Source organism: Pleurodeles waltl, chromosome 3_1, assembly GCF_031143425.1.
Source record: "Pleurodeles waltl isolate 20211129_DDA chromosome 3_1, aPleWal1.hap1.20221129, whole genome shotgun sequence".
NCBI classification, from domain to species: Eukaryota; Metazoa; Chordata; class Amphibia; order Caudata; family Salamandridae; genus Pleurodeles; species Pleurodeles waltl.
Window position 1 is genome coordinate 1463421727 of NC_090440.1, and position 13213 is coordinate 1463434939.

General features: G+C 44.1%; 1 protein-coding gene across 2 annotated transcripts in view; it reads right to left on the bottom strand.

Moving 5' to 3' along the window:
• MAP3K19 (mitogen-activated protein kinase kinase kinase 19) overlaps window positions 1-13213 on the bottom strand; it is a 304015-nt gene that overhangs the window by 88842 nt on the left and 201960 nt on the right. For both annotated transcript variants that reach the window (XM_069225052.1, XM_069225051.1), the window contains exon 2: window positions 11982-12048. In XM_069225052.1, coding sequence (XP_069081153.1) covers window positions 11982-12004 — 23 coding nt within the window. In that variant the 5' untranslated portion in view covers window positions 12005-12048. The remainder of the gene's footprint in view (window positions 1-11981; window positions 12049-13213) is intronic.

Consider the following 13213-nt stretch of genomic DNA (forward strand, 5'->3'; position numbering starts at 1 on the left):
AGGGTGGCTTGTGGGGGAGATGTGTATGTGCAGTGGGCATGCTTTGGTGATGGGTGTCCATGCTTTGTGGACGCATGAAGGGCTAGGTGTTGGGATGGGTGGGTTGTGATGGTGAGACATTTGCAGGGAGTAGGTGTGATGGGGGTGGGGGTGAGGGTGGGAGTATGATTTAGGATGCAGGTGGGGTGGGGGGGATGAAGTAGTTAAGATTTGACTTACCAGAGTCCATTCCTCCAGATACTCCTGCGCGGCCTTCAGGATGCAGGATGTGCAAGACTTCCTCCTCCCATGCTGTAAATTCTGGGGGAGTAGGTGGGGATCCGCCGCCAGTCTTCTGCACCGCAATGTTGTGCCTTGATACATGGAACGCACCTTCCCCCGTAGGTCGTTCCACCGCTTCCTGATGTCATCCCGATTTCGTGGATGCTGTCCCACAGCGTTGACCCTGTCGACTATCCTTTGCCATAGCTACATTTTCCTGGCAATGCTGGTGTGCTGCACCTGTGTCCCGAAGAGCTGGGGCTCTACCCGAACTATTTCCTCCACCATGACCCGGAGTTCGGCGTCTGAAAAGCGGGGGTGTCTTTGGGGTGCCATGGGGTGGTGTGGATGAGGTGTGGGGTGGTGTATGTGTTGTAGAGTGTGGTGAGTGTGGTGATGTGTGGTGTTTTGTGCGTGGATGTTGTGTGGGTGATGGTGTGGTTTGCCTCTGTGTGATGGTGTTATCTATTCTGTGCTGTCTGTCTCTGGCTTTCTGTTGGTTTTTTTGTTCGTAGGGGTTTGTGGGTGATGTGGGTGTGTGTTTTATATTTAATTGGGTGTGTGGGAGTGGTGTGTGTATGTGTATCAGGTGTGTGTATTTAGGATTGTCCAATGTGGCTGTGTTTTGTATATGTGTGTGTATTTTGAGCGCGGCGGTGTTTACCGCCAATGGAATACCGCGGTTGAAAGACCGCCGCGTGGATTCGTGGGTCGGAATGGCATGGCCGTATTTCTGTTGGCGTGACGGTGGAGGTTTGGTCATCGACAGTTTCCCGCTGGCCAATGGTGTGGCGGACTTTTGTGGATGTCGGCTTTTTGGCGGTTTGGCAGTTGCAGGTCAGAATGAGCGTGGCGGTTTACCGCGCCCGCGGCGGTGTTATGGCGGTCTTCTGACTGGCGGTAAGCGCCTTTAACCGCCGAGGTCAGAATGACCCCCTATAACTTTCTAAAGCTCTGAAACTGTCTATCTGATCCGGACTACGTAGAGGGACACAGCAGACAAGTACCGAATCCACAAGAGAATATTGTTTAGCCTTCAAATAAAACAAGACAACTTCATCAAAACACATGACCGGTTAAGCATTGCGGCCCTTGTGAGCTCAAAACCAACACCAAACACCATGGACAAAGACAAATCTGCCAAACAGGCAACGGCACAAACTCGCATAGACCAGTTTACTACAGGTGCGACGGGCCCCCGGTCAGAAGACCCGACCCCAAACGAGGTCGGCGAACCGCGGATGACATCTGGTAACCTGGCAGCGATCCTTCAGGCGATCCAGGCCTCCCAAGAGGCGGTCGAATCCAAAATCAGAGAGGTTAGGGTGGATGTCGCCCTGGTTCGACAAGACCTTCGTAACGCCACGGCCCGAATCACAGAAGCCGAATCCAGAATTTCCACAACAGAGGATGAGATAACTGCTCTCAAAGCCCAGGTCTCATTGCTAACTACGCGAACATCGGAACTACACAGGAGAGCCGAAGATGCCGAGAGCAGATAAAGACGCAACAACCTCCGCATGGTAGGGCTCCCTGAAACCACCGCAGAACCATCCCTAGCCACACACCTGGAGGAATGGTTCAGAACCTGGGTACCCACAGACCGCCTCACACCATGGTTCACGATTGAAAGGGCCCACAGATCACTGCGGGCAGGACCCCCGCCCGGGTCCCCACCCCGACCGGTAATAATCCGCCTCTTTAATTTTAAAGACAGAGATATGGTGTTGCAAGAGGCACGCTCCAGAGGAGATCTTCTCTATAATGGGACCAAAGTCCTCCTTTTCCCAGACTACACATATAAAGTCCAACAACAACGCCGGTCATTCATTGAAGTAAAACAAAAACTAAGATCTATGGATATCCAATACTGCCTCCTGTTTCCAGCGAGACTTCGGGTGATCTATAATAATAAGACACACTTCTTTGAACAACCAGACACAGCCTGGACGTGGTTGACAGAAGAGATCCCACTGAATATAGACAAACCAGGATGAAGGCTGCCACCCAAAACAATGCCAACCCACTCAAAAGGGCGACGAAAGGACAGACATGGATCTCGCTCGAGCTCCCCTCTAGGGACCCGCCGACCAGGACCGAGGGAATCAGGGTCTCCCGAAAACTCTGTAAATACTCCCGAAAACCAGAGTCCACAGAATGCCACCCGATCACAACGGGACACACCTGAAGACACAGATCTATCCCGCAGCCCGACTCTATGAACCCACAGACCGAAAATTGCTCCGAGGGGGGAAATTGAACCGATGAGTGAAATCAAGGCTTAACTTGAACACCTACTAACTAATCATTATGCATTCTTCGATGATCCGACATTATGGAGGGGTCCACCGCCACCATTACCACAACCCACCAGTTGAAAACCACCTCACCAATTATAGAAGTGAGGGGTCATATATATATGGGCGACAGATGCTTCTGGGGGGAAGTATGGGGAGGGGAGGGAGTTGGGGGGCAAAGGGGTTCAGGCCTAGTTTCCAAGGCCACTGTTCAACCGGTTCTGTTAATGCAATGTTCATGTTTATATTTGTTAATTAACAAACAAAGCAAGGGTCTTAAAAATACTGTTGACACAATTGGGGCGCAAGATCAGCTAAAGGGAAAGCAAGTAGTAGGCTCCCCAGAAATGCATGTCTCCATAACTAAAAACAAAGACAGCCATTGTGAAACCCTACTCAAACCCACCCATCCAGCATGAGTCAGACACAGATTATTTCATGGAATGTTAATGGTCTCCTTGACAAAATCAAACGCACCGCAATATTCTCATATATACAGAGATATTGACCAGAAATACTTATGCTGCAAGAAACGCACCTGCTAGGTGATAACTGTCCCTTTCTGGCCCGCCGCGGGTTTGATAGAGTTTATCATGCAGGATTTACACGCGGATCACGAAGGGTAGCTATATTATTACGCCGCACGTTCCCCATGACACACATCCAGGTACAGAGAGACAAACAAGGTCGATACATAGCCCTCACCGGGAAAATTGAAGGAGCCACAATCAATATAATCAGTGTCTACACTCCCCCGTCCTTGATCAGCAAAATACTCCAAGCAATCCCCACACTCCTTTCCGACCTACCCCCTGGATGTACTATACTAGGTGGCGACTTCAACACAACATCAGACCCAACCCTTGACATAACCAGACCAAATTCAACACACAGGTCCACGTTAGCGACAGAAATCAATGAATGGCTCTCAGCGACAGGGCTTTGTGATGCCTAGCGAATATGGCACCCTAGAAAGCGACAATTCACTCACACCTCAGCAGCTCATGGCTCCCAATCTAGAACAGACCTGGTGCTTCTCCCAAGCACTGACTGTGCAGCCCTTACACACGTGGACATTTTAGCTAGAGGGATCTCGGATCACGCTCAACTCCAGCTTACTCTCTGGGCCAACCTCAACCCCGGCTCCACCCATGTGTCGCAACTAAATGCATGGTACCTTCAAGACAAACAATACAGGGAACAAATGCAACAGGCATTAAAAGAATATTTTCACTTAAATGAAAGATCAGTGTCCTCAACAGGCACTCTATGGGCAGCGGGTAAAGCGGTACTACGAGGTGTGGCCAAAAATCTGATACGAAATCAAGAACGCACCAAAATCCAACTAATCACACAACTAGAACTCCGGACGATCGCCCTTGAAAACAAAAACACAACAAACCCAAGTGAGAAGCACAAGCGGCAACTCCTTCTAATCCGAGAGGAAATCCGAGATCGCTCTCTAGAAACTGCAAAACACATATGGAGGGCAAACACGGGGAAATTATATGGGTGGGGGGACAAAATCGACAAAATGCTATACTCACTAATTTCCCATCAACATGCCTCCAGAATTGTCCCTGAAGTCTATGATAAAGGAACCAACCTGGTTACAGGACACGCCGAAATTGCAAATGCCTTCGCCAAATACTACACTGCTCTATACCAGGCATCCACACAAATAGACCTACGTCAGGCCCGTCAAACACTAGAAGGGACCCCCCTCCCACAACTGCCCACGGCAGAAATACAAATATTGGAGGAACCCATCGGGGCAGAGGAAATTGGAGAAGCAATCTCAACACTAGGCACGGGCAAGACGCCAGGCCCGATGGGTTCCCTTCAGAGTATTACAAGGCTTACAGGGAGGAACTGACCCCATACCTGTTGCAACTTTACACGGAAGTCGGGAAAAATGGGTCCTTCCCCCAGGAGCTGGACACTGCCACGATTGTAGTGCTCCCCAAAACCCAACCCCCCTCGCCACACTGCGCAGATTATAGACCGATATCACTAATAAACACTGGAATTAAAATCTTTGCTTCCATCCTTGCCACTCGTCTCAAAAGGGTCCTGCCGCAACTAATTCACCCAGATCAATGTGGGTTTATGGCAACCCGTAGTACACGACACTGCATCTGCAGACTACACGTGGCTTTGACGGAGAGACGCCGACTGCCCCGAAACCTTGCCCTCCTGCTCATCGATTTTGAAAAGGCTTTCGATTCGGTTGATTGGGGTTTCCTTCTGTTGGTGCTCCAACTCGCAGGTTTTGGAACACGATTCTGTCAATTGGTCCAGGCATTGTACACTAACCCTACGGCACGGGTGCAGGTCAACGGGACGCTGTACTCTGCATTTGACATCCACAGGGGCACGCGACAGGGATGCCCCTTATCCCCTCTCTTGTTTACCCTGGCCATTGAGCCTTTGGCCCAGATGATCATGACCAACACAATCTACCGCGGGTGGAGATGGGGCCCCTCTCACGAGGATAGGATAGCACTATACGCTGACAATGTCCTGCTATACATGGAAGAGCCCAACTCAACCGGCCCAAGAAGTCTTTGACTTTTACGACAATATGAACAAATATCGGGACTCAAGATGAACTCTACTAAATCAATTCTGATCCCGTTGGCGAATTCACGTGATTGCTTTGACTGGCAAAGCACAATACCCCTGCGTAGGCTCAGCTTCAAATATTTAGGTATCTGGGTATCCCTCCTGCCTGAAATGACATGGGCTAAACACATCACTAACACAAATCAAATTAAACTTACAGAAATGGCAAACCCTGCCACTAAACGTGATGGGCCGAGTGGCCCTATATAAAATGATGATCCTACCAAGACTCCTATACATATTTCAGAACTTTCCTCTTCCTATCCCTCACTCCTGGTTCCGAAACCTTGAAGGTATCACAGGCAAATTTCTTTGGCAAGGTGCCAGACACAGAGTAGCAATACACCACTGTCGGAAAGGAGTATATGATGGGGGCCTAGGCGCATCAGACCCCTACCTGTATTACCTGGCCACCCAATTAATTGTGATCCTCGATTGGTTCACTGGGGGTTGGGACGACTCGGCCTACAAAACAGAACTGACAATCCTGGGCCTCCCTTGTGTTCTTGACATGCTATACGGTTCACCGCTCCCCCGGGATAAGGAGGACGTAACTAAGGCAGTCTTCCTGGCTTGGCGAGCAGCATTGCGGTACACTCACTGGAACGCCATTGTCACCCTCCAGACCCCGTTATGGAGAGGGAAATGGCTGAGCGTCTCAGCTGCACTAGAGGGATTTACAGAATGGGACGAATAGGTATTTCCTTGGTGGGAGATATATGGAAAGGGATATCCATGAAATCATTTCAGGAGCTCCAGACAGATTTTCAACTAAACTCGACACAATTCTTCAGATACCTCCAACTACGACACGCTCTGAAAATACACTTGCCCACCACAGGCCATATGCCGGAATTTAACCCACTCAAAGCCAAACTACTCGTGGGAAGCCAAGAGGGGAAAGGCATCTCTCAAATTTATAAGACACTAATCAATAATATCCCAGATAAATTAGCCCCAATTAGTACCAAGTGGGAATCCTGGGTGGGAACCCTGGAAGAGACGGATTGGAGAGAAGCCCTGATGGCACCCAAGGTACTGGCAGTGTCAACTAGCTTCTGTATAATACAATTCTACTACCTATACGAAGCATACCTGACACCATCCAGACTTCACAAAATGGGAGCCCGCCCCTCTCCCAGATGCCCAAGATGTCCGAGTGACCCAGCAGATTTCTTCCATATGGTATGGACCTGCCCAATAATACAGAAGTACTGGGATGGGGGTATATCAGGAATTGGGAAGAGCCCTGGGACAAGAAATACAAAAATCTGCTAAATTAACTTTATTAGGAATAATGGAAGAAATGGGTGGAATATGCGCAAAACGCACCCTAGTGGCCACAGCATTACTAGTTGCCAAAAGAGACATTGCAGCTGCCTGGAGTCTCCCTGGGGGGCCCATCTCTCAAGAAATGGAAGAGGGGGATGGACTGGTGTGCTAACCAGGAGAAAATAGTATTCGAATCTACAAAATGTCCGAAAGATCTGGGGACGATGGCTAGAATTATTGACATAAACCAGAAAGATCACATGGCTAGAAATATTGTATTATTGTATGATTATAATACGGTAAGGAGACATAGAAAGGCTCGACAACAATTGTCAGCCCCTCAACCAATAATGCTGTCTAAACACTACTATGAAAATGGAAATGATAACAAAACTTTGTAAGATGCATACGTCCTTTGCTTTGTACCTTTCCTTTTTTCCCTTCCCTTTGAAAATAATAAAAAATGTTTATAAAAAAATAATATAGAATAATTCATTAAAAATAAAACTACAATTTATATTTCAGATAAGCTCCCATGCTAGTCCCCTAAAAAACAAACAACCTGCTGCTAAATTGAAAATTAATAATTACATTTTAATAAATTTATATTTCACATTAAAATTCATAAACTATACTAAAAACAATGATTATTGTAATACTAGTACCCAATATTATTATAACTTTTACATTAATTAGTTAAAAATACTTCATACAACTATATTAAAGAAAACAAGTTTATGTACAATGATACTTAAAAAAATGATATACCTACAAAATGATATTCTTATCTTCAGTACTCTATCTGACAATATTCTTGAGTTAACAGTATTTTTGACCTGATATTCTTGTATCACAATATTTTTCCTTTGCTATTGTGAAGGAATATCTAATAATATTCATGATGCTGGTTGCCATTTGCACTCTCTGATTGTAGACCAGCACGGAGATGGTGGCCTGTTGAGATCTGCAGACCACCATGCTTTTAATTGCCGTAGAGTAAAGTAATCTTCTTTTTTATGCAGCCCATGTTTCCTAAACAGATAGGGGCTGCATTTTAAAAGAAAAGTTTACTTTTAAAAAAAAATGTTTGAGAGTTGAGAGTTGGCAGTGGCCCCAGGCCCTCTGCCAATGCCCCAATAAACGTTTTTAACATTCTAGAGGAACATATAGAGGAAGGGTACCCTTGGCCACACCTTCTCTTTTGCAACTGAGTTACTACCCCACAGTGGGAGTTGGTAACTTTTCAGTGGTTTACAAACGTTATTACAGTTTTAAATCATTGATACGTATGGATATGAACCACTTTATTCGGAAGGGATGCCAGCAACACAGAAGTTCCTAATAGTGATTTTTTATCCATTTCTAGTCCTATTTTAGGAGTCAGAAAAAAGTTACACACCCCTTTAGTACATTGCAAAACAGCCCTTTTGTGGTTGCAAACTCCAAATCGGAGAGTTTGCAATCACAAATAATCTGGTCTGTTGTTCTGAGACAGTTTTCACGGATCACTTGGAGTTTATTCATGTTATCTCCTACTACAAATGACTTTGGATTTATGCCTAGATCATCCACAGTACAAAATAATTGAATGATAGGATGAGAGTATTTTTTTTTCCTGAACTCAAGAGATAAGTTTTATTCTCATGTATTCATGGAGTTGAGTCTAGAGTCTGGGAGCTGAGCAGAAGGCCTATTTTGCAGTCTTGCTTTTCTTTGCTTTTGAGATCTGATCTCCAAGAGAAGGTGGGTTTTGTCCCAATCTGCATTTATCCTCCAGTGACCTGTGCTTTGTATTTGAGATTACAGTCCAGTGTGAAGAGCCAGGCATGTTGTGCAGGCTAATTTGAAGTTAAATTTGTTGACTGATACCCATTCCCAGGTACACTGCATCCAGTGGACTGCAGCCTCAGGTTGTGTCTCTAGTGCTTATGCGTCAATGTTGTACAGACACGTTAGGCTGCCTCCCTTCTCCTTGTTTGTTAAATAATATTTTTCACCCTTATTTTTATTTTTTTATTTTTTTGTGTATGTAGAAAGTTTTTAGATTAGATAAGGTTTTCACTTCATTCTTTATATGTTTTCTTTTGAATATTGAAATTAAATGTACAAATTAGACAATATTTTATTTCCATAGGTATTTCATTGCTACCCTGGAAACTTTCTCCCAGGTTCTATTCTTATATGGAAATTTGGTTATTGAAATACTTGTGATGGTCATATATGGTCAGAGCTGTATATCCCTGCCATTTTATATTTTGAATAAATGACAATATGCTGCAGAGCAGGCATCCTGTAAATGAATCTGTGAGATTTTCGGTCCAATGTTGTCTGTTATGTATTGCTATGTGCCTCGTTTATCACACTTTTGGGCTAATTGTGCCTTTGGACTGATGTGATGGTAACTGGGTTGATATGTTGTACCTTTAATAAATGCAATAAAAAAAGAAATACTTGTGACGGTCTTAATCTTACTATTGCTCTATTCACTCTGGTATTGCAATTTTATTTAACCTTTTTTTAAATAAAAAAGGATAAATCATGTTATGGTTATTTTCCATTGTCATTCTATCTCCATGTTGTGAGCTACAGAAATCTTATTATTGGTTCCAATCTAATGGATTTTTATCCAAAGTTTATAATATTCGTGTAGTCACAACTTCTCACAAGCTGTCTATTTTGAGTGTTACTCCTACAGGCATAGCCTCCTATACATATTATAGCTTCTTCCAATTTATATATATTACCAGAACACGTATGTGGTGGTTCGTGGCTAGCATTATAATCCTTAATTGGGAAATCTAAGGTTTTGGCCAGAAGGGCAGGGACTTCTGTATTCCTAACTACTCAGTCCTATTCAATTAAAAGAAACTGGACAAGCATTGAAATCAGCAGAGTGCTTACCTGACCGCAATGCCCGGGGCAATTTCTATAATACGGCACCTGGTATCCTATTCCGGGCCCCATACTCATGTAAGAGAAACCTGTAATCAGTTTCCATGCCTTGTGCTGGAGGTGACAGTATAGCAGGTGTGTACAGTATTGCTCTTAGTAAAGGGGCCTACACCTGGGCTAGGACTCACTGACATAACATCCTACTGCAAACTAAACAAAATGAATAACATAAGGAGAGTAGATAGAAAATGTCTCAAAGGGCAATCTTCTATGTCCAGTGTACATGTGACTTCACACATGCATGGCCTTATTGAGCATAGTCCTTTAGTGTGGTTGAGTGCTAGGAATCTGGTCTCAACCATAATTGAAAGCCATATCTTCTACCTAGAAGTCAAGCTCCTCAAAGTCAAAAGCTGTGACTCTGGCCTCCATTACGGAGACTAGGTTCTTGTTGTTTGGATTAATCCACTTAATATAGGATGCCCCAGGAGTTCACTGAGATGGAGGGATTGGAATATTCTAAGCTCATGGGATAGTTTTCTCATCTTTATCCATCTCACTAAAAAACAAGTCTGAAGAAGTCCCTTTGTTTCCTCAGACCCTGGCACAGGATCTATTTTAAAAGACAAAATATTTTGCTTGATTTAGGGGTCACCTCAAATTAATATGGTGACATTTATGCTGAATAACATGAAGGCCGAGTCTGACAAGATATGCAGACTTCCTGTGTCATTGACAGTCCTTTACAATCTATTTTGTGAATGTCTGAGAGAAGGTTCTTTTGTCATCACCACAATTTTCTCATGGATGTAGTGGACTCTTAAAGGTTGAACGAAAAACTGCTTTCTCTAAACCTTGCCATTAAGGAACAAGCCGGTGATGCCTACATTTAAGTATGAAGGGTGGATCAGTCTTCTCTTAGGAAATTAATGTTTGGGAACTCCTTGTTAGTTTTTTGTTCTCCTAAACCACAAGCTACCTGTTTTCAGGGTCTGGAGAAATATTTCTGCTTCACTGTTGGACTGAGCCTAAAGATGCTAACAAAACCTGACTGATAGTTGGGAGCAACTTCTCTTCTTGTCTGCAAGACCTTGTATCCACAACCTGCATGGTCGTAGGGATGAAAGACAGTGCTCTCAAGCATAGGGTAGTCATTGCCTGGAAACTTCTTCATTAATATTTCTACTCAATACTACTCTTCAGCACAGCCATTAGAACTTCAGTCAGAGTGGCTTGGTTTGGGATGAATCATTCATTTTCATGGTGTTTGGGTAGGGTAGAAGGTAGACGTTGAGGGTAGGAGTGCATTTTGAGCCATGTTACTGCTGCTGTGAAATTGTCATAATGCTTGCTTATGTTATTAAGTCTCAACTCTCTTGTGTACTTCATCACCTGAGTAGTGTAGTAGAATGGGCAGCTCCGTTATCCTGTCTTTCTTATTAGTGGCAATCAGGTAATACCTCAAACACCGGAGAAGGAAGTGAGAAAGAGTGGAAGTGCACTAGAGAACAGCTTTTGAAATTACCTCACTACTGTTTCACCTGTCTCACCTGCCAGAGCTTGGACCCTCCATCAAGCACTTCTTGGCATCCACTTGCTAGGTGCTATTCTTTGGATGGCAAGTGTCCTTACAAGAAGATGGAGTTCAATGGGCTTTCGAGTTAAACCAGGAGACATGACAGAGCACAGGACAAGAGATGCCTTTCCAGGTATTTTACTTCAGACTCCCCGCTTACGCACATTTATACTTATGTAGCACAAATCTCATGGTAAGGTCTATAGTATATTAATATGACCAATAATACAAAAAAAGTGGTAACAAAATCCATAATATGTCTCCTACAAAAAGAAGGGTAATGACATTCTGTAAAGTAAAATAACAGATCTAAACAACAGAGAAGAGAATGAATTTTGCAAACTGAGAGATGGCCATCACCATAAGGCACAGCCATCCTCTTTTTAGCAAAATGGCTTCTTAAAACCTTGTGGCTTGCTCCTATTTTTAATGTAGCAGATGAATAGACTGGAGCTAGATAGAGTAATTTATGCATCTTATCTTTTGCAACTGAACAAAGGGCTAGGCATATTAAAACCTGTAAAATCAAAGAGAGTGAGTGGTTTATAGGATTGGAGCCCAACTGTGAAAGCAGCCCTGTGCACTCTCTTTATGTACAGCAGTTTCATGGAGAAAGCAATACTGCCTGTGCCAAAGATGCACTCATTACAAAACCGAAAATGTAAAAGAAGTAAGTGAAGTGATGTGATGTGAACCAATGCATTCACACCTATTAGTATGACAATACATACATGGCAAAAATCGCCCACATCCATGTGTGCTGTATACTTTAATTTACAGCGCCTGGGGTCTATGTAAGACAATGGCAAAATCACCACACATCTATTACATTTTTAAACATGAATGCTAAGCCAATGTGATTCCCTAATTGTTAAATAAACATGAAAACATAATACAATGTGGAGTGCCCTTTGTTTTAAAACAAAGTAAGTATCTGTAGTGGATTCGTGCTTAGCAAATTGTTTAGTAAATGTGCCCAACCTGTCAAAATAGGATACATATTAACATTCAATTATAAATAATGGTGTTTAAAAAAGGAACACTATAACATTGCTCACCTATCTTGAAAGGAGCGGCTCATTTCAGAGTGAGATTTCCTTCCACTATCTTTACCGTTATCATGATCTGAAAAGACATGGTGAAAAAGTTAGAAAATAAATCTTTAACTGGCCAGACACTGAAGTTGCTCTAGCCCTACAAAGGACGCTCATTCAAGTCAACTTTGGTGACATTATGTGTGCAACATCTGCACTACCATGGCTTAGAACCTGATTTAAAGTTTGGCAGCCAAGGTACTCTGTCACAAGTGCTGTGGAGTACCCAGTCAGTCAAACCCTCTGTCTGCTTGCCTCATTTAGAGTTCAGCTGTTTGCCAACTTTATGTTGACAGAGCCCCAGTTCACTCTGTTGCTGGCTAGCTTCCTGTGAAGAGCGAACAAATAGAGGCCGTCAGAGGAAGCACCTTACACTGACTGACGTATTTGAGGTGGTTGGTGTAATGTCCTTTTTATTGTCCATCAGTGCTGGTGAGAGGGAAAGAAAAACAAATAATGACCCCCACAACAGGGGAAAGAATCCCTGGGTGTGAGGGACATTATGTTTTCTTTTTCAATAAAAAAACACCGAATTTGGGAGTTTTTTGAGGAAAAATTAAAAGTTTGCAAAAGTTTGCCGACCATCCACCAAATGTTTTGTACCTTGACTAATTGGTCACCGGTGATCTCTAAATTTGGTGGATGGTAGTCTGTCAGGATGGCAGACATAAGGCCTCATTAGTAAGGTACCATTATGAGTTTGGCAGTCTGATCGCCAAAGCGCCATGTTGGCAGTCCTGAAAGGGTTTCTGAAGAAGAGTTGAGTCATGGTGGATGAAATCAGAAGAGTAGAGCCATAATTGTTTAGAGCACAAGTCCAGCACACTCCTCTCAGTAGGAAAATGGAAATGTAGGACAGGATCGCCAACAGAGTGAATGTTGTAGGCACCACCCTGCGCACAAAGGAGGACATTAGGAAAAGGTGGAACGACCACACAACTCAGGGGCAAGGCCCGTTCTCTGGTCTCCACGCACCAGCTAAAGGCAAGAAGAATGGTGGTGGGCCTTCCCAGTGCCCCATTAATACTCTTTCCCTGGAGGAAAAGGTCTTGGCCGTACTGCATCCTGAAGGCTTGACATGAATACCTGGGAGAGTGCAGACTAGTAAGTCACAACACAAAAAAAGTCACAAAAATGCAATGTCATGCATGCCCACAGCTCAGCTTTGCCCACTGTACTATTTATGCACCTCACCA